At 41.3% G+C, this 23,002-nt stretch overlaps 1 protein-coding gene across 4 annotated transcripts; it reads right to left on the bottom strand.

Annotated features, from left to right (window-relative positions):
* Positions 1-6,417: 6,417 nt before the first annotated feature.
* On the bottom strand, positions 6,418-19,124 carry LOC135549628 (regulation of nuclear pre-mRNA domain-containing protein 1A-like). Of its 4 annotated transcripts, none has more exons than XM_064979773.1 (7): positions 18,716-19,124; positions 16,174-16,303; positions 15,958-16,064; positions 15,598-15,692; positions 15,108-15,234; positions 12,418-12,593; positions 6,418-9,972 (listed from the first exon to the last, which is right to left on the bottom strand). In XM_064979773.1, the coding sequence occupies exons 1-7, from the start codon at positions 18,864-18,866 to the stop codon at positions 9,817-9,819; spliced, it is 942 nt and encodes a 313-aa protein (XP_064835845.1). In that variant the 5' UTR covers positions 18,867-19,124; the 3' UTR covers positions 6,418-9,816. The 4 variants fall into 4 exon arrangements, with proteins under 4 accessions (XP_064835845.1, XP_064835846.1, XP_064835847.1 ...); XM_064979774.1 differs by lacking the exon at positions 6,418-9,972 and adding an exon at positions 11,665-11,794; XM_064979775.1 differs by lacking the exon at positions 6,418-9,972 and adding an exon at positions 11,671-11,781.
* Between the last annotated feature and the right edge of the window lie 3,878 nt (positions 19,125-23,002).

The raw sequence follows: 23,002 nt of genomic DNA on the forward strand, positions 1-23,002 counted from the left end.
CTATATACAGGGAGTACCAGTACCGAGTCAAAAGATACCATGGCTATATACAGTGAGTACCAGTACCGAGTCAAAAGATACCATGGCTATATACAGGGAGTACCAGTACCAAGTCAAAAGATACCATGGCTATATACAGGGAGTACCAGTAAAGAGTCAAAAGATACCATGGCTATATACAGGGAGTACCAGTAAAGAGTCAAAAGATACCATGGCTATATACAGGGAGTACCAGTACAGAGTAAAAGATACCATGGCTATATACAGGGAGTACCAGTACTGAGTCAAAAGATACCATGGCTATATACAGTGAGTACCAGTACAGAGTCAAAAGATACCATGGCTATATACAGGGAGTACCAGTACAGAGTCAAAATATACCATGGCTATATACAGGGAGTACCAGTACATAGTCAAAAGATACCATGGCTATACACAGGGAGTACCAGTACTGAGTCAAAAGATACCATGGCTATATACAGGGAGTACCAGTACAGAGTCAAAATATACCCTGGCTATATACAGGGAGTACCAGTACAGAGTCAAAAGATACCATGGCTATATACAGTGAGTACCAGTACCGAGTCAAAATATACCATGGCTATATACAGGGAGTACCAGTACCGAGTCAAAAGATACCATGGCTATATACAGTGAGTACCAGTACCGAGTCAAAAGATACCATGGCTATATACAGGGAGTACCAGTACCAAGTCAAAAGATACCATGGCTATATACAGGGAGTACCAGTAAAGAGTCAAAAGATACCATGGCTATATACAGGGAGTACCAGTAAAGAGTCAAAAGATACCATGGCTATATACAGGGAGTACCAGTACAGAGTAAAAGATACCATGGCTATATACAGGGAGTACCAGTACTGAGTCAAAAGATACCATGGCTATATACAGTGAGTACCAGTACAGAGTCAAAAGATACCATGGCTATATACAGGGAGTACCAGTACAGAGTCAAAATATACCATGGCTATATATAGGGAGTACCAGTACAGAGTCAAAAGATACCATGGCTATATACAGGGAGTACCAGTACCGAGTCAAAATATACCCTGGCTATATACAGGGAGTACCAGTACAGAGTCAAAAGATACCATGGCTATATACAGGGAGTACCAGTACCGAGTCAAAAGATACCATGGCTATATACAGGGAGTACCAGTACAGAGTCAAAAGATACCATGGCTATATACAGGGAGTACCAGCACAGTCAAAAGATACCATGGCTATATACAGGGAGTACCAGTACCGAGTCAAAAGATACCATGGCTATATACAGGGAGTACCAGTACAGAGTGAAAAGATACCATGGCTATATACAGTGAGTACCAGTACCGAGTCAAAAGATACCATGGCTATATACAGGGAGTACCAGTACCGAGTCAAAAGATACCATGGCTATATACAGGGAGTACCAGTACATAGTGAAAAGATACCATGGCTATATACAGTGAGTACCAGTACCGAGTCAAAAGATACCATGGCTATATACAGGGAGTACCAGTACAGAGTCAAAAGCTACCATGGCTATATACACGGAGTACCAGTACATAGTCAAAAGATACATACCATGGCTATACACAGGGAGTACCAGTAAAGAGTCAAAGGATACCATGTCTATATACAGGGAGTACCAGTACATAGTCAAAAGATACCATGGCTATACACAGGGAGTACCAGTACAGAGTCAAAAGATACCATGGCTATATACAGGGAGTACCAGTACCGAGTCAAAAGATACCATGGATATATACAGGGAGTACCAGTACATAGTCAAAAGATACCATGGCTATATACAGGGAGTACCAGTACTGAGTCAAAAGATACCATGGCTATATACAGGGAGTACCAGTACAGAGTCAAAATATACCCTGGCTATATACAGGGAGTACCAGTACAGAGTCAAAAGATACCATGGCTATATACAGTGAGTACCAGTACCGAGTCAAAATATACCATGGCTATATACAGGGAGTACCAGTACCGAGTCAAAAGATACCATGGCTATATACAGTGAGTACCAGTACCGAGTCAAAAGATACCATGGCTATATACAGGGAGTACCAGTACCAAGTCAAAAGATACCATGGCTATATACAGGGAGTACCAGTAAAGAGTCAAAAGATACCATGGCTATATACAGGGAGTACCAGTAAAGAGTCAAAAGATACCATGGCTATATACAGGGAGTACCAGTACAGAGTCAAAAGATACCATGGCTATATACAGGGAGTACCAGTACAGAGTCAAAATATACCATGGCTATATATAGGGAGTACCAGTACAGAGTCAAAAGATACCATGGCTATATACAGGGAGTACCAGTACCGAGTCAAAATATACCCTGGCTATATACAGGGAGTACCAGTACAGAGTCAAAAGATACCATGGCTATATACAGGGAGTACCAGTACCGAGTCAAAAGATACCATGGCTATATACAGGGAGTACCAGTACAGAGTCAAAAGATACCATGGCTATATACAGGGAGTACCAGTACAGAGTCAAAAGATACCATGGCTATATACAGGGAGTACCAGTACCGAGTCAAAAGATACCATGGCTATATACAGGGAGTACCAGTACAGAGTCAAAAGATACCATGGCTATATACAGGGAGTACCAGCACAGAGTCAAAAGATACCATGGCTATATACAGGGAGTACCAGTACCGAGTCAAAAGATACCATGGCTATATACAGGGAGTACCAGTACAGAGTGAAAAGATACCATGGCTATATACAGTGAGTACCAGTACCGAGTCAAAAGATACCATGGCTATATACAGGGAGTTCCAGTACATAGTGAAAAGATACCCTGGCTATATACAGGGAGTACCAGTACATAGTCAAAAGATACCATGGCTATACACAGGGAGTACCAGTACAGAGTCAAAAGATACCATGGCTATATACAGGGAGTACCAGTACCGAGTCAAAAGATACCATGGATATATACAGGGAGTACCAGTACATAGTCAAAAGATACCATGGCTATATACAGGGAGTACCAGTACTGAGTCAAAAGATACCATGGCTATATACAGGGAGTACCAGTACAGAGTCAAAATATACCCTGGCTATATACAGGGAGTACCAGTACAGAGTCAAAAGATACCATGGCTATATACAGGGAGTACCAGCACAGAGTCAAAAGATACCATGGCTATATACAGGGAGTACCAGTACCGAGTCAAAAGATACCATGGCTATATACAGGGAGTACCAGTACCGAGTCAAAAGATACCATGGCTATATACAGGGATTACCAGTACATAGTCAAAAGATACATACCATGGTTATATACAGGGAGTACCAGTACCGAGTCAAAAGATACCATGGCTATATACAGGGAGTACCAGCACAGAGTCAAAAGATACCATGGCTATATACAGGGAGTACCAGTACAGAGTCAAAAGATACCATGGCTATATACAGGGAGTACCAGTACCGAGTCAAAAGATACCATGGCTATATACAGGGAGTACCAGTACCGAGTCAAAAGATACATACCATGGCTATATACAGGGAGTACCAGTACAGAGTCAAAAGATACCATGGCTATATACAGGGAGTACCAGCACAGAGTCAAAAGATAACATGGCTATATACAGGGAGTACCAGTACAGAGTCAAAAGATACCATGGCTATATACAGGGAGTACCAGTACCGAGTCAAAAGATACCATGGCTATATACAGGGAGTACCAGTACCGAGTCAAAAGATACCCTGGCTATATACAGGGCGTACCAGTACATAGTCAAAAGATACATACCATGGTTATATACAGGGAGTACCAGTACCGAGTCAAAAGATACCATGGCTATATACAGGGAGTACCAGTACAGAATCAAAAGATACATACCATGGCTATATACAGGGATTATCAGTACAGAGTCAAAAGATACCATGGCTATATACAGGGAGTACCAGTACAGAGTCAAAAGATACATACCATGGCTATATACAGGGAGTACCAGTACAGAGTCAAAAGATACATACCATGGCTATATACAGGGATTATCAGTACAGAGTCAAAAGATACCATGGCTATATACAGGGAGTACCAGTACAGAGTCAAAAGATACCATGGCTATATACAGGGAGTACCAGTACCGAGTCAAAAGATACCATGGCTATATACAGTGAGTACCAGTACTGAGTCAAAAGATACCATGGCTATATACAGGGAGTACCAGTACACAGTCAAAAGATACATACCATGGCTATATACAGGGAGTACCAGTACAGAGTCAAAAGATACCATGGCTATATACAGGGAGTACCAGTACCGAGTCAAAAGATACCATGGCTATATACAGTGAGTACCAGTACATAGTCAAAAGATACATACCATGGCTATATACAGTGAGTACCAGTACCGAGTCAAAAGATACCATGGCTATATACAGGGAGTACCAGTACAGAGTCAAAAGATACCATGGCTATATACAGGGAGTACCAGTACCGAGTCAAAAGATACCATGGCTATATACAGGGAGTACCAGTACAGAGTCAAAAGATACCATGGCTATATACAGGGAGTACCAGCACAGAGTCAAAAGATACCATGGCTATATACAGGGAGTACCAGTACAGAGTGAAAAGATACCATGGCTATATACAGTGAGTACCAGTACCGAGTCAAAAGATACCATGGCTATATACAGGGAGTTCCAGTACATAGTGAAAACATACCCTGGCTATATACAGGGAGTACCAGTACATAGTGAAAAGATACCATGGCTATATACAGTGAGTACCAGTACCGAGTCAAAAGATACCATGGCTATATACAGGGAGTACCAGTACATAGTGAAAAGATACCATGGCTATATACAGTGAGTACCAGTACCGAGTCAAAAGATACCATGGCTATATACAGGGAGTACCAGTACCGAGTCAAAAGATACCCTGGCTATATACAGGGAGTACCAGTACATAGTGAAAAGATACCATGGCTATATACAGTGAGTACCAGTACCGAGTCAAAAGATACCATGGCTATATACAGGGAGTACCAGTACATAGTGAAAAGATACCATGGCTATATACAGTGAGTACCAGTACCGAGTCAAAAGATACCATGGCTATATACAGGGAGTACCAGTACAGAGTGAAAAGATACCATGGCTATATACAGTGAGTACCAGTACCGAGTCAAAAGATACCATAGCTATATACAGGGAGTACCAGTACAGAGTCAAAAGATACATACCATGGTTATATACAGGGAGTACCAGTACAGAGTCAAAAGATACATACCATGGTTATATACAGGGAGTACCAGTACCGAGTCAAAAGATACCATGGCTATATACAGGGAGTACCAGTACAGAGTCAAAAGATACATACCATGGCTATATACAGGGAGTACCAGTACATAGTCAAAAGATACATACCATGGCTATATACAGGGAGTACCAGTACATAGTCAAAAGATACCATGGCTATATACAGGGAGTACCAGTACAGAGTCAAAAGATACCATGGCTATATACAGGGAGAACCAGTACAGAGTCAAAAGATACCATGGCTATATACAGGGAGTACCAGTACCGAGTCAAAAGATACCATGGCTATATACAGGGAGTACCAGTACAGAGTGAAAAGATACCATGGCTATCTACAAGGAGTACCAGTACAGAGTCAAAAGATACCATGGCTATATACAGGGAGTACCAGCACAGAGTCAAAAGATACCATGGCTATATACAGGGAGTACCAGTACCAAGTCAAAAGATACCATGGCTATATACAGGGAGTACCAGTACCGAGTCAAAAGATACCATGGCTATATACAGGGAGTACCAGTACATAGTCAAAAGATACCATGGCTATATACAGGGAGTACCAGTACAGTCAAAAGATACCATGGCTATATACAGGGAGTACCAGTACCAAGTCAAAAGATACCATGGCTATATACAGGGAGTACCAGTACCGAGTCAAAAGATACCATGGCTATATACAGGGAGTACCAGTACATAGTCAAAAGATACCATGGCTATATACAGGGAGTACCAGTACATAGTCAAAAGATACCATGGCTATATACAAGGAGTACCAGTACAGAGTCAAAAGATACCATGGCTATATACAGGGAGTACCAGTACAGAGTCAAACGATACCATGGCTATATACAGGGAGTACCAGCACAGAGTCAAAAGATACCATGGCTATATACAGGGAGTACCAGTACAGAGTCAAAAGATACCATGGCTATTTACAGGGAGTACCAGTACAGAGTCAAAAGCACAGTATTTCTAGAGGGCATTATTTGTCACTATAAGTATATTGTGTTAATGTGCACCACATACACATTTTAAAACTACAAATAATAATCACCCCAAAAATAAATAATGCTGGATTGATGCAGACAAAATAACAATAAATCTTGATAAATTCTCATATGTTTGGCTGTTTATTGGGTTCTGAGAACAACACATTACAACAATTTGTGTTTCAATGAACACTTACAAATCATTGACATAAGTTATACGGAGTAGTTTAGCAAAGTGTGCCCCTTCAAGTTCTTCAAAGAGCATAGCTGTCACAGGCGGCTGAAGAACCTTCAGTAGAGGTTATAACCAGGGGGCAGTAGGGAATACGGTAAAAGAGCATACAACACTGATGTCTCCACTTGCTTGTTCCAATATGGGAAAGGCTTCAACTATTACGGAGACATCTTACTTCTATAGAGATGCATCTGCAATGAGACCCAGGCTTTTTTTTGGAAGGACTACCATGCACTCTTAGAAAAAAAGGTTCTGGATAGAACCGAAAAGGGTTCTATTTCTTGCTTCATACTGTATATGGCACCCCATATATATGGGGTTCTTCACTGAACCAAAATGGGTTCCATATAGGGAACCAATTTCAGTTCTATATAGAACATTAAGGGGTGCCATATTGGAAGCAGGCATAGTATCCTTTTTGGTTGTATCCCGAACCATTTTTTTAAAGAGTGTGGCTTGGCCAGTCCATAATGACGATACAAGACTGACAGATAAAAAACAATTAGTTCCTAGGATTTACATGCAACTTTGTCTATGTGCTAAAACAAATAAAGAAATTGGTTACTGCTTTAAGAACAATGTTTACAATGAACGTTTTTGTTTCCCTAAGAGCTTTCTCAAAAAAAGTCAAACATATTCAAACGTGTTACTTTTACATTTCCTTTTCAACCTGATTTCACAATTAAATCTGGACAAAATAACTTTTCTGAACAGGCTTAATTATTTTAAGGCCATTTATATAGATCTTGAACAGTAACAGTCCCTGCTATTAGTGAAGCCCCGAGAACAAGATCTAAAACCTAGTGAGCTGTGTCCACATAATGGGAATACGACTTAGAGCAGTTATAAAAGAACGCATAAAGATGATAATTGTTCGTTATCAAAATACTGCAGCTGATTATAATGATACCAAACTGAGGGGATGTATGCATTGGGACTACGCAATATACCATTTCCGGTGCTATCTAAATTCACTATAAATACAAAAATAATATCACAACAATATCTTTCCGGCCATTTTGAGGAGTTTGGGGTTAGACGGATAGGGGAAACAGAAGAGGAATATCATGGGAACAGAGGAGGCTGGTGGGAAGAGCTAAAGGAAGATGGGCTCATTTTAATGGCTGGAATGGAATAAATGGAACAGCATCAAACATATGAAAACCACGTTTGACTCGGTTCCAATTATTACATTCCAGCCATTACAATGAGCCTGTCTTCCTATAGCTCCTACCACCACCATCCTCTGCATGGGAACACTGTCAGTGAAAGCCAAGGGGGATCACCAAACCAGTATATGTATTCAGAGGAAGAGCAGGTGGGAAGAAAGAGAGTGCATTAGGTATGGAATACATTGGTCATACCCTTCATTTAATAGCATTAGATGTGGACGCAAATGATACAGTACATTCGGAAAGTATTCAGACCCATTGATTTTTTCCCCACATTTTGTTACGTTACAGCCTTATTTTAAAATGGATTAAATCATTTTTTCCCTCAGCAATCTACACATAATACCCCACAATGACAAAGCGAAAACAGGTTTCTCTACATTTTTGCAAATGTATCTATATATAAATATATATAAAACGTATTTGCATAAGTAATCAGACCCTTTGCTATGAGACTCCAAATTGAGCTCAGGTGTATCCTGTTTCCATTGATCATCTTTGAGATGATTCTACAACTTGGAGTCCACCTGTGGTAAATTCAATTGATTGGACATAATTTGGAAAGGCACATAACTGTCTATATTAGGTCCCACAGTGCATGTCAGAGCAAAAACCAAGCCATGAGATCGAAGGAATTGTCCATAGAGCTCCAAGACATGATTGTGTCGAGGCATAGATCTGGGGAAGGGAACCGAACATTTATGAAGCATTCAAGGTCCCCAAGAACACAGTGGCCTCCATCATTCTTGAATAGGAGTTTGGAATCACCAAGACTCTTCATAGAGCTGGCCACCCGGCCAAACTGAGCAATCAGGGGAGAAGGGCCTTGGTCAGGGAGGTGACCATGAATCTTGTGGTCACTCTGACAGAGCTGCAAAGTTCCTCTGTGGAAATGGGAGAACCTTCCAGAAGGACAACCATCTTTGCAGCGCTCCACCAATCAGGCCTTTATGGAGAGTGGCCAGATGGAAGCCACCCCTCAGTAAAAGGCACGTTACAGCCTGCTTGGAGTTTGTCAAAAGGCACCTAAAGGACTCTCAGACCATGAGAAACCAGATTCTCTGGTCTGATGAAAGCAAGATTGAACTCTTTGGCCTGAATGCCAACCGTCACGTCTGGAGGAAACCTGGCACCATCCCAACAGTGAAGCATGGTGGTGGCAGCATCATGCTGTGGGGATGTCAGGATCAAGGTGAAAGATGAACGAGAGAGATCCTTGATGAAAACTTGCTCCAGTGTACTCAGGACTTCAGACTGGGGGCAAAGGTTCACCTTCCAACAGAACAACGACCCTAAGCACACAGCCAAGACAACGCAAGAGTGGCTTTGGGACAAGTCTCTGAATGTCCTTGAGTGGCCCAGACAGAGCCCGGACTTGAACCCAATGTAAAATCTCTGGAGAGACCTGAAAATAGCTGTGCAGCAATGCTCCCCATCCAACCTGACAGAGCTTGAGAGGATCTGCAGAGAATGGGAGAAACTCCCCAAATACAGGTGTGCCAAGCTCGTAGCATCATACCAAAAAGTCTCAAGGCTGTAATCGCCAAAGGTTCTTCAACAAAGTACTGAGTAAAGGGTCTGAATACTTATGTAAATGTCATATTTCAATTTATTTGTCAATTTATTTATTTATAATAAATTTGCAAACATTTCTAAAAACCTGTATTTGCTTTGTCATTATGGGCTATTGTGTGTAGATTGATGAGGGTAAAAAAATCAATTTTATCAATTTTAGAATGTCAAGTGGTCTGAATACTTTCCGAATACTGTACCAATAAGAGTGATCTATTGTGAAGAGAATACGAGGGATCCTTGGCGAATAGGAGGGAGATATACTGTTACAAAGGGAGGGTTACATGATGATGGGTAAGAGAGAAATTTGATAAATAGGCCTACATGTGGAAAGATTGGATGAGAGAGCAGGCAAACAGTAGCACAATGGCAAGATGCATATGGCCAATGATAGGTTGGGAGATACGTCAGTCAAAGGTTACTAAGTGACTCTGATGTCCACGAAGTGAAGTGATGTCCACAAGTTAAATGATAGGGCGGGAGATGTGTCAATCAGAGGGTGGATGGTCGGTCAGAGATGGGAAACACAGGTGAGCTGTCAGGCTGTGGGGTCATAAAGCTCGACGCCAGACGAGGGCAGGTGCAAATGTCCACCGGTCACACTGGGGAGCACAGAGAGGTCTGGTAGGTTGCTGAGATGAGAACGCAGATCCTTCCGTACCTGGGTCACCCGCGCCAGCTTGCGCTTGTACTCCTGAAACAACAAGAATAGGTGTGAGGAATAATGTGACATTTTTTTGTACAACATTAGAATTGGAGTTGGATATGCTGTTCAATTGTTAGACATCATTTTGGAGTTCACTGTACACCTTGTAGCTCATTGTGAACCTTGTAGCACAATAGTTCGGAAAGGGAGGATTTACAAAGAAACTTGGACACATCAGAGTAAACTGACATTCAATCATTTCCGTTTCATTGTGAACCCCTATTTACTTTTATAAGTGGCTAAAATATAACATTTTGAATGAAAAAGTGAGTGGTAGGTGGTCTTATATTATTAGTGTGTGTGTTAGTATTTTGTTTATTTTTTACTAAAAATCATCATCATCCTACATCAACCTCTCACATCAGGATCACAGAGGGATGGCAAGGTAAATATTTCTGATGGACCTTTACTATAATCATTCCATCTTTAAAGTTGTGAGCTTTGAAATCCTTTCATTACATTTCAAGTCACAGAAATAGTAGTGTTCGATTCATTCATTTATTTACTACAGAGAAAAACAGAGGCTATTCCTTATCTCCTATTTTTAAGGCAGTGTGACTACTCTAAATATTAAAATAAGCATTAAAGCCAAATCAATAGTATAGTATGGGAGAAATGCAACCTTATAGGCAAGTCAAGGATATGCTAAGGCCTGTAACCAAGACCCAGTTTGACAAACAACCCCTTAGCAATTGTCAGACTCCCCTTCGCTAGCATTGACCCAGTCATGTCGTTAACCCATAGCCTCAATGTGGGGGAGTAAAACCACCCTGAACCCAGAGTACAAGGTGAGCCAGAAAATAGTCAAAGCCAAAAGACCCATCACTAGAAGGCATGTGTTTAGAACTGGTGGTGGACAACTCTAGTCCTGGGGAGCTGCAGAGTTCCGCTTTTTACTCCAGCCAGGCTAACACACCTGATTAAACTCATTGTGGTCCAAATTAATATGGATTACTTTTATTATTACAAGGGATGATTTGGTGTGTTAGTGCTGAGTGGGATCAAAATACTTCCCATACTGCAGCCCTCCAGGACCAGAGTTGCCCACCCCTGGTTCAGGGGCTTGACTATTCAAATTGAGAAGAAACCAAAATCATATTTGCACACCAGTAAAAAAAAGATCAAACTATGAATATAATTTACACTTGCTGAAAATACCTTCAATGGCATTTTAAGTACCCCAGTATGAGTAAGAATATTATTTTGAACTTTAGATTCAGTTTATAAGACTCTAGCCATCTGTGAATGCACTTAATTTCAAATAAATGGACAAATGTCGCATGGGCCTGTCTGTGTGCGTTGTGTGCGTTGAGTTTCCAAATGTTTAAGAGGCATAAGACATTTGACTCATATTGTACATTTGAGGCTACTGTTTAATAGCATTCAAGTACATTTTTCTGCTGTAGTTTTTGTGTTATTTTGTTGAAGTCATGACCTCACTGACTATTTGCAATGTAAAGTATCTGTTCATGAATGACTACCAAAGCTGGGTTTTAAAAATGTGTTTTAGTTATCGAAAAAAACGTATGTCTTATGTAATAACATAGCAGGTGAAGTTTGATTGTTTTTATGCTAAATATGTATTTAATATAATGACACTCAAAAGTAAAGTCAATCAAATTGGACTGGAGTAATGCAATGCAACCCCCACCAGTACAAACACAAGTAGCATCAAATAACAGCACTCACAGATTCAGTTTTAATTTCTCATTTATTTTTCTTTATTACAAGAGAGATTTGTTGAATTGCAGATACACTGCAGATACAGAGACCAGGAGATGTGATCTTGCTCAGTTCCTGTGGGTAAAGGCTGGACAGTTAAGCATTCAGCAATTACAAAACAGTAAATTGTTCCCCACAGTGTATTAGAAACCAACAGAAATAGTGTGTTGTCGTTTTGCAAGCAATTGGGTGAGATGTCATCTTTGCTAAAGCCTTCAGGGCCTGAACTAACCATGGGGGAGGAAGACACCACTGATAAGTGGAGAGATGCATAATGACTTGAATCCTATCTTGAGGTAAACATGTAACTCAAACCATGGTGCAAATCTCCCATTGACAATGTGGGATTTGCATGAAAGGTCCAGTTAAGCATGTCTATGTCAAGTTTAGGAAAGGCCAAATGAGTTTAAACTGAACAACTATTTTGCCCCATGGATGTTTTCTTTGGCAGGACACAGAATATTAATATTGTACAGAAGAGTTGCTTTTTGCCAAGCACTATTTTGAGCATTCTTTGTTCAATTCCATTGGTGAGATGCAAAACATACCATTGGAAAGGGTGAAATGATACAGGGCTACAAGAGGAAAATACATGCTACAAAAACAGAAACACAAAGAGTGAATGAAACAACATGCGAGACAGACAGACACAATGAAGATGGAGAATGATAGAAAAGGGTGTGTAGTGAAAAAAGAAAGGTGATTATTTACTTCTAGTTTCTGCTCGTTCTGCGCCAGGCCGTCCCTCTGGCTGTGTAGAAACAGGGTGAGCGTCCGCGTAAGCTGCCGCCGGTCGTCGATCTCCGCCGCCAAACGGCCGCTGAAGTCCGCCAGCAGCATGCACGCCTCCTCCACCAGCCTGGACAGGCGCTCACCCTGCTCTCTATCTGAAACACACAGAGGAGGGGGACAGAATGGTTGAATGGTTCATTGGGGCACATCTCATCCAACATTTGAGTGTCTTCAATGATGACAAATGATATCAAGCACTGGTGTGTGTGTGTGTGTGTGTGTGTGTGTGTGTGTGTGTGTGTGTGTGTGTGTGTGTGTGTGTGTGTGTGTGTGTGTGTGTATACACACACGTTTTACTATACTTGTGAGTACCAGAAGTCCTCACAAAAATAACAAACCAACTAAAATTCAGAAGTGGGCACATTTTGCCGGTCCTCACTTGTAAAAGGGCTATTTTAGGCTTAGGAGTTAGGGTTAAGGTTGGAATTAGGGTTATGGGTCCAATCAAGTATAGTAAGACATACTTGTGTGCATGTGTGGGTCCAATGAGCATTGTTGGTTAAATTACATCCCCAACCTAACAGCCCTTCATCAGTTGTGGTTGACTGAGGTGGGACTTATCATGTGATTGAGAGATTTGTTAATTGTATGGCCAACTAATGTACAATGGGCTCTATTTTCGGCTGGCGTTAAGGTGGAGCTAGTGTTAAAACGCAAGTTAGTTTGCATTTTCGTCATTTAAAAACTGCCGCACTGGCATTTTCCATCCCTAACGCCAGGTACGGCAATTTACCTGTTTTATATCAGCTCACTTAACACTCAAATGGGAGGGGTGGAAATATTTGAGGTGTGTCCTTAAAAACATGATCCAAGTTTCTATTTTCAAGCAGTGCTGATAGGATACTCAAATATAATGTTTGAGAGGCGTAGAACAGTGATCTGACATTCCCTTTCTATATATGCATTGTAGGCAGGCCCACATTATTTTAGTCATGCAGGTCCCGTTTTGGAAGTGCCCCCCGCCCACCCTACGTGTCCATACCATCATGAAAAGAGAACCTTGGTGAACACCGGTGAACCTCGTATTAAGAAGTTATCTGTAACCTGCAACAATTGCTTGTTTTCTGTTTAATATGTTCAAAACCCAAGCCTGCCCATAGGCCTACTATAACTAAGGCTGGTTCAACAGTAATGCGTGTCTTTTTTATCATTAGAGTTTACATTCATTCATTGTTGTTGTAAAGAAAAAGAAAAAGATTGAACTTTTATTACAATCAAAAACAAAACAAGCAGTCTTATTACAATGATTCTCCTGGTTTTATGGTAACAACGTCCGTGGTCCACATGCAACTTCTGGGGATGTGAAAATGTGATCTGACCTGTAAGATGTTTCCGATTATGTTCATAAAACACAGGCCTATTTGGGAGCAGTATAATGTGAGTGGACATCCTCCCTTTCTCTTTATAGTGGATCTTTGTCCAGCCACTGTGAAAAGGTTTGGATGTGTGTTAAACTCTCCATAGTCTGCGTTGTTTTAATATTATATACCCACGGGGAGAAATTATAGTGCCTGTTGTTTTGTTTAGAACTTGATTATAATTACTTGTTCTCTTTGTAGGCCTAATCAATAATGCATTTAACCTTGTTTTTTTTTACTATGTTTAGTATGTCCATGCTCAGCCATAATGCAATTTACAGTAGGCCTAGCCCCTATATCAGTCTCTCAGCTATTGTAGCCACTTAGAACAATGTGGACTGCAAATGGCTTCATGTTAACTATTTAGCCAAGATTGGTCTACATTTTGTTATTTCGTTTCTGTAAGCCATTTAACAAACTATAAAACGGACTAACATTGGAATTGGAGTTGATTCCAAGGTAATACATAAAAGACCATAAATACACAACTTGAAGCAAACCACATATTTCGCCATGGCGCACATTCTGATTGGCCAGTGAGGCCTCGACACACTCACACCGTGTGTTTATTCATCAAAACCCAGCCCTTTCACTCCAACGCCAATTGTACGTGAAAATAACATAAATATTTCTGACACAACCCTGAACATATAGCGCTACCGGCAGCACTTAGATTTACAATTGCGTTAGGTTTGTTAAAATAAAGCCCAGTATGTTTAACAACATATATTTAACCTTTATTTAACTAGGCAAGTTAGTAAAGAATAAATTCTTATTTTACATTGACGGCCTACCACGGCCAAACCATACCCTAACCCGGACGACGCTGGGCCAATTGTGCGCCGCACTATGGGACTCCCGATCACGGCCATTTGTGATACAGCCCGGGATCAAACCGGGGTCTGTAGTGACACCTCTAGCACTGAGATGCAGTGCCTTAGACCGCTGCGCCACTCAGGAGCCCTTACATGTAAAACAACACATGTCACTGCACCTATATAGTGTATGTGACAAAACATTTGGGGTTTGTTTAACTGACTGTAAGTAGTATTTATATGTAGCATGGTGTCTGTCTTTGATTTTCCCCAGAGGACAGCATTAACACGGTCCATTCACTTCCAAAAACTAGGCTATACACACAGCTGGGTCAACTGCACCCTATATGCCACCCCTTCCAACAACAGCATTCTCTGGAGCATGGCTGACTGTAGCGAATGGGAGTGTGGGATAGAGGTGTGTGCCAGGGCCTACCTGTGATCCTGTGCAGCAGTGACGTGTCCTGCACCTCAGCAGGCAAGGAGGAGATTCGCTGTCGCAGTGCTGAGTCCCCAGAGGCTGCATTCTCAAGCTCCTGCAGGGCCCGGATTAACTCTGCCGTCTGACGGGGAAGGGAGGGGCAGGTAGAGGAGAGGTATAAAAAGAGAGAAGAAGGGGAGAGTGAGGAGAGAGGGGGAGCAAAGTGTGAAGGAATGGGAGGTCAGGAAAATGGAGAGGAAAGGAGAAGGAAGAAAAGACAGCGATGGTGGATGAAGGAGAATAGTCCCACATTGCAGTTAGAAAGTAGGTCAAACATCTAAAACAAAGAACTAACAAGGCAACTTGTCTTAACAAAGCCATGTGACTATCAAAACTATTAAGTTACGTGGGATACTAAGAGGTAAATGCAATGAAAAATAACCTCTGTTTGGTTAAATTAATCTAGCCATTACACCCCCCTGTGAGGGGTTGGGTTGGCCTGTACCTGTGGGGGCTCCGCGGGGGAGCTTTGGGAGGCCAAGTCCTGGTCGTCCAGTTGAATCTCCTCATACGGCCTCTTCTTGGCCTTCTTCTCTCCCACTGTGGAACATGTATACAGGGTAAGAGATCATGGGAACAGAGAGATGGAAAGAAGATGGCATGATACTATTTCACATCCTTTATTGACGCTCACGTATGTGAAGTAATGACTATGGAATGCCAATACCTCCTGTCAAGCATACAATGTTTTCAGATCAGAGTAGATGGAGGACGGGACAGGGGAGAAAACACCCCGTTTTCAGACGAGGAAGCCACTGAGCGTGGTGAGACAAACCAGAGGTGTCTTGGTTAGGAGGCTACTTACACAGGACGTGTGAGAGCTGGTCCAGCAGGTTGTTCTCATACACAGCCCTCTCCTGCCAGATGGACAGAACCCGGCCCAGCTGTTTCTTACAGGGGTCCTCTCCTTCCCTGCACGCACACATACACACGTCTAATTTCCATCAACAGGCTCATGCCCCAACTACTACTGTAGGGAAAACAGTGGGAGACAGATTTAATTGTGCATCTCACCCCTCACCTGGACACATGTTTGAAGGCATCAACAATGACAGGAGCAAAGTCCTGGGTGAACTCAGGTCCTTTCTTCTTGCTGTTCTGGATGACGTCGTTGGCGAGGTAGAGGAAGGTGAGCTTCCTGGATACCTTGGCTGCAGACACAGATCAGTCAACTGTGGGAAACTGATTTAGAGCAGAGTTAAACTATACAAAGCCTAGCAACACAGGCAAGTGTCAACAAATGCATCTGCTAGGCTTCACCTCAGTATACCTTTCTTAACACTCAGGCATACTACACTACACAACATTAACTTAGTGCCCACTTAGGCCTTAACACGTAAACACAGGCTGACTATAAGAGCAGAAAAGTATGACGCTGCATAATATAGCCTAATTTACATAGCCCACACATAATGCAGTTGACAAACAGGTGTTGTTATATAGCTCTATTGTATGAGGAAGATCTGTCTCTAGGCGGATAGGGGGTTTTCTTTCTCCAAGGCTAAGCAAAGAAACACATGCTTCTCCCTGGTTAATGTATTAAGAGAGCAAATCAACCCCAAGTGACACGACTCCCCCCCTGTACACACACACACCATGGTGACAAGGAGCCCTTATGAAAAAGAGGACCTTTTAGGAACTGCACACCACTTCTAATTTATATCCAAGCTCCATGAATGCGCAAGAATCTATAAAGAGGGCCAAGATGTATCCTTTGCAATGGCTCACAGCTTTGATGTACCGACACTGGACTGTGAATTGGAGGTTTAGACAATCACTGACTGTACACAGCACAAAATCAGACTTCGTAGCTGTTCGTAAGGACTTGAAGCCAGAGATAGCCCTTTTTGTGATTTGTGGTTAGTGAGCATCAAACACCAAGCACAACGATGACAACAGGAAATAAGAAACCTAGAAAATGTGACCACAACTCTGTCCACGAGTCGGCTACAGAGAACCCTCCGAGGCAGAGAAATGAGATGACATCCGATGCTATTCCCAGTCCAGAGAAGAGTCAGCAGCTCCCAAAATACAGAGGGCCAACTGGGATATCATTAGGCCAAAGGAAAATATAATTTACCCAAAGGAAAACCGAGAGCATGCATCAAAATACCACTTTCTACCAACTAGCTAGCACACAAGCTCAGACCTCATATATTTATATCTATGCAGTCGGCTAGATAAGATAGACAGGTACCGGTAAATTAATGTCATACACAACGGATGGGTTTTTTAAAGCTTTATTTGACCAGGTATATTGATTTTACTAGGTAAGATATATGCCAATGCAGATTGTCCTATTCCCTGGTACATTTTATGCACATTCAACATCTGTGATCTGATCACCAATTTCACATGGCAAAACACTAAAAATGACCTGAGCTCAATCAACAACAAAAACATTAAAGCCACCCTGCATCTTTCTACACGTCAATTTGGAAGATATAACAGTTTCCCAAAGGTATTCACACATTGAGACATTGTGGCAGTGTAGTGTGAGAAATCCTTAGATACAAAGGTCATATATGTGTTTCTAGGTCTTCATTTTATTGTGAACTTTTATTGGCAAAGCAAGGAATGTAGGCCTAGATGAGTAAAATAGGTAGACTAATGTCACTGTCACCCTATTTCACAGATATAGCCCATGGTTCATGTGCAGTGATGCAGAGAAGTTCGTGGATTGGCACTTTATGAGCATTAAGAGCAGGTGCATGCAGCACACACAAGCTAACTACATGTGTAAACGATGATGGGCAGCAATGCTGACCCTTGGTCACATGTGGATTAGCTATCTTACCCTGCTTTTAAAATTAACATACTAGGAAATGTCTGACAGTGAAGTAGGGTCCCAATGCGAAGGGCTCTTTAGCTGTAACAAGACTGCCTGGTTTTAGGACTCAAATGACTAACTAGTAGCTACTGCCTTCTCGTTCACTATCTGAGCAATCACTCCAATGACGTAACTTTGATATACAAATTAGCTAGGCAGCCCAACTAAACTTCAACTTTACAAAATATTAGACTTGTGAGCTAACGTAGCTAGGTGGCAGCTGAGTGGCCTGAATGGGGCCTCGCATCAGTCTAGTTATCCATACAAGCAAAGACCTTGCTTAGCAGGGTGATCGTTAACCTCTACACTTGAATGTAGACATGCCTCCACCGTGTGACGACGACTACCCCACCCTGGCACTGTAGGAGAGGAGCGAGCTAGCTAGCTAAACAACTAAAGTTAAGCTAACTAGCTAGTTAGTAAGCATTAATAACTACACTTTAATAACTACACTATTAGCAAAAAAGTATCTAGCTACAGTAGCTAGACGTCATTTAAATTAGAGAAAAGGTAATGGCATATCGTTAGCTAACTAGTAGCTGACGTTAGTTGAGATGTGGTGTGAAAGAGCTGGCTAGCTACACTACAGTAACCTTTGCAAGTAAACAAACATAAAATGTTATCTAACGTTAGCTACACTTAATAGACGGTTTACGTTCATTTCTAGCTAACTGAACAAAACTTGGAGATAAATGTTATTATTGATTAATATAGTTTAGCTAGCTAACATTACCTTTTTTCAATTCGTTGAACCAAACGTTGACGATGGTCTTCGAGTGTTTTCTATGATGGATAAGCCACAGTGACAGAGTCTGGACACTTTGTTGGGAATTGCTAAGCTCCGATAGTTTCTTTTCCAAAGCTGCCTCTGAAAAGGCCGACATGTCAACGATAATGTCAAATAATGAGAAAATAGTTTTCTACCAGATGTTGGATGCTAGCTAGGTCATACAGCTAAGGTTAGCAATCTACCTAGCTAGCTAGCTAGCACTCAATGTGTTGTGCAAAAGCTACCGCCCTGTGACTACCGACGGACGCAGGGTCATTTGTGTCTGTTTAGAGTAAAATGTATCTAAAGTATACACCACGGTTGCCAGGTCTAGCTAAAACGTATATATACCAATGACCTCTGAATACCCTCCCACAAAATTGTTATTACGCAGCAAGAGAGGAGTTGCCACATTTATCCATTTAACAATTTTTCTATAAACAAATTAAAAAGGAATATCGAAGTCATTTTTATCAACCTAGGCTAAGAAGCAAACTTCGGTTTACAATTAAAATAATCATTGCAAGTTTAAGAATATGTCGCAAGGGAAAAGATAAATCACACTTACTAAACTCTCCAGATCATTTTCCATCAATGGATGTTGATTTAATTTGTTTTGACAGTTATGATTAAGCAATAAGGCCTGAGGAGGTGTGGTATATGGCCAATATACCACAGCGAAGGGTTGTTCTTAAGACATAGCCCTTAGCTGTGGTATATTGGCCATATACAGTGCATTCGGAAAGTATTCAGACCCCTTGACTTTTTCCACATTTTGTTAAGTTACAGCCTTATTAAAAAATGTATGAACGTTTTTTCCTTCATCAATTTAAAAAACCACACCCCATAATGACAAAGAAAAAACAAGTTTTTAGACATTTTATAAAATAAAAAAAACTGAAATATCACATTTACATAACAATTCAGACCCTTTACTCAGCACTTTGTTGAAGCACCTTTGGCAGCGATTACAGCCTCAAGTCTTCTTGGGTATGAAGCTAAAAGCTTGGCACACCTGTATTTGGTGAGTTTCTCCCATTCTTCTCTGCAGGTCCTCTCAAGTTCTGTCAAGTTGGATGGAGAGCCTCTCTCCACAGCTATTTTCAGGTCTCTCCAGGAATTTTCGATCGGGTTCAAGTCCAGGCTCTGGCTGGGCCACTCAAGGACATTCAGAGACTTGTCCCGAAGTCACTCTTGCGTTGTCTTTGCTGGGCCCCTGAGTGGCGCAGCAGTCTAAGGCACTGCATCTCAGTGCAAGAGGTGACACTGGTTCGAATCCAGGCTTAATCACATCCGGCCATGATTGGGAGTCTTTTTATTTCAATAGGCATAGGCTATTGACTAATATCTGGGTTTATAATTTCAATTCAACTTTGCAATGGTTTGCTGAGCTAGATGCAGGTAGCCTATAGCCCCTGTTAGACAGACATCTCATTTCAGGGAAAAGTCCACAATGAAACGGGCATTAAATGTGGAGAATGATACATTTGCGATAGAGCTGTGACCATGATCACAATTGATGACTTCCAATTTAATTAACCAAATATGGACATTAACAATGGCATAATAACACAAGGCTACAACAATAAATGAGTTATAGGCAATTTATTAAAATCGTTTACCAGCTCCAGGTGGGCTGCACAAGTGGCACAAATTGATTTGCAATGACTCCATTGATTTCGTAAATTCATCATATTTATTGTAGCAAATGGTAGGCTATACAATGCCATGCCATATCAATTAATAGCCTACTTGATGGCCAACAAATGCAAATGTCCCTTATCATTCTCCACATTTAATGTCATTTTCATTGTGGACTTTTTCCCCATAACAGAAGCACGTGAGGGAGTTCCATAACTTCAATTTTAAACCCTAGAACCGAGCACGAGTAAAACCCTTAGCTTGACACGGTTATCCGTGAGAAAAGTCGGCATTAGAATGCAATTTAGAATGTATCTCAATCAATCAAATGTATTTATAAAGCCCTTTTTTTACATCAGCAGATGTCACAAAGTGCTATACAGGAACCCAGCCTAAAACCCCATACAATGCAGATGAAGTCGTTTTCCAATGCTTTGTTGCTGTTATGTAAGTTCTAAAGCGTTAATATGTTTTATGGAAAAATAATGTCTCCATAATGACATATCTAAATAGCCTACCTACAACTGGTAAAATGTTGACATGACGTGTTGCTCTGTCGCGGTGACTCAGCTGCCTCGGCAGCAGCACTATCTCAACCTGGATTCGAACCAGGGTGTCTGTAGTGACGCCCCAAGCACTGAGATGCAGTGCCTTAGACCGCCGCGCTGCGATAAACATACTGGCCCTGTTAATTTATGTGAATGTCTATTTCTGTATTTTCATTGGGTCATTCTAGAAGGAAGGCGGGATCTGGCTAGTAAAACATTGTTAGTGTTTCATTCTTACATTCTCAAGAACTGTGTTGGTGTTACAGGATGAAGACCAAATCAATGATTTCAAGAGATATTTCAGAAAACTATCATGAAAAAGACACAGAGACATTTGATTACAGTTAGAAACACAATATTTAAATTTGGTCTGTTTATGGAATAAGGATAGGGTAAAGGCTACATGGCAGGGACACTGACAGCACCACATGATTGATCACAGAGGAACTTCCTCATCCTCAGACAGGTGGATTGTTGCGATCATTGTTAGCAGACAGGATGATTTTGGGCCTGTGGATGACAAGGTGGCGTTTAGAAGTTTCCTGGTAGTCAAAGTAATTGAGGTTGAGTTTCGTCGCTATCCTCCTGCCCTGGCACTCCAACAGCTGTGAAATAAATATACAAATATTCTGTAATATAAGTGGATGAGCAAGGGAAGGAATGGGCAGTGATATAGACAACATACTACATTATGGTCAGATGTTTACTAAAATATATGATTGGTTGATGAGAAGTAGGCCAGGGCCCATATCTAGGATCAGTTTTTCTTGGACAGATCCTAGATCAGCAATCCTATTCTGAGACGCTTCGTCACATAGTGGCAATAGTAATTCTATTCAGCAATGATACCTCATATTTCTCTGAGAAGCCACTGAGTTCCCTCTCTTCAATCTTGTATCCATTCAGCATCAGCTTGTACATCAGTAGTACCTGTCCTGAAATGATGTCATGAACATTTGCCTACAATGCCTTGAAACTTAAATCAGTCCTTTTACTGGACATCCATTCAATCTATCTCTTCACTTTTGTTTTGATTATCTGAGCACCAATAGCCCATGACTGATATGAATGATCACAATTCCCCACTGACAGAAAAGGAGTAACAGTACTTGGACCTCACCACTCTTCTGCGCTATCATGCGTATGTAGATCTGGTGCAAGGGGCCCCTGTGGCGTAGGTGTGTGTGGATGTAGTAGCGGTACTCCTTCTTCTTGTGATCGATCACCAGGCGCCGGCGGAAGGCCCCGGAACAGACCAGCCACAGAGAGAGACACATGCTGAACACCAGGAACCCAGTATACTTGTGATGGTCCTGAACCAGGAAGAGGTAAGCTTAAAGGTTATGGTAAAGGTCAGTCGAAAGGAGAACGACTGAAGAAAGGACTAGGACAACAGTTAATGGTATGAGATTTATAACTGCTCACTAAAGGAAAACTAAACATGTGAGATGTGTTTACAATTCTCCCTTTTCAACCCGTATTAAAAAAAGAGAAATAGCATGTCGGGCAATTTCAGGTTGTGTGCCTATTCCTCATGGGAGCACTCACACACCCCAAACTCCATGTTCATGTAACAGGCAGTTCCAATGGTGGAAGCGATCAGTAGCAGTGAACCTTTCCAGATGTTTTCATGCAGGTATTCAAGAACAAACACTGCAACAAATCATATCACCATCAGCCAGAAAACCAACCAAAGGACCATTTGAAAACAAATCAACTGAAACAAAATAATTTGAGATAGCAATAAAAGAACAGTTAAATAGAAATGAGAGATGTCAACGATAGATCTCTTACCGTCCTTCACTGTAGTGAATGGATAGCAAGGGTTGTTCTTGATTTTATCTGTGAGTGCTTGCTCAGTGGCATTGAACTGATGGTCCCACGTGCCAAAAATCCCGATAGTCATGGTGCTAACAGGCTAAATGGAGAGGGTTACATGTGAGAAAACACAATGTCAATAATTGAAAGTTGCACTACAGTGTCATTTTAGTGTAAAAAGTGTATCATGCAAAATACTCACACTCGTTGTTATGCATGTTTTAGTCAAAAATGCATGATGTTC

The sequence above is a fragment of the Oncorhynchus masou genome, chromosome 12 (genome assembly GCF_036934945.1).
Source record: "Oncorhynchus masou masou isolate Uvic2021 chromosome 12, UVic_Omas_1.1, whole genome shotgun sequence".
Lineage (NCBI taxonomy): Eukaryota > Metazoa > Chordata > Actinopteri > Salmoniformes > Salmonidae > Oncorhynchus > Oncorhynchus masou.

Coding starts and splice junctions, on each gene's coding strand:
- LOC135549628 (XM_064979772.1), bottom strand. CDS start 18,866: ATGTCGGCCTTTTCAGAGGCAGCTTTGGAAAAGAAACTATCGGAGCTT. Junction 15,693..15,957: donor CCAGCTCTCACACGTCCTGT/GTAAGTAGCCTC, acceptor CATGTTCCACAG/TGGGAGAGAAGAAGGCCAAG. Junction 12,594..15,107: donor ACTGCTGCACAGGATCACAG/GTAGGCCCTGGC, acceptor TGTGTGTTTCAG/ATAGAGAGCAGGGTGAGCGC.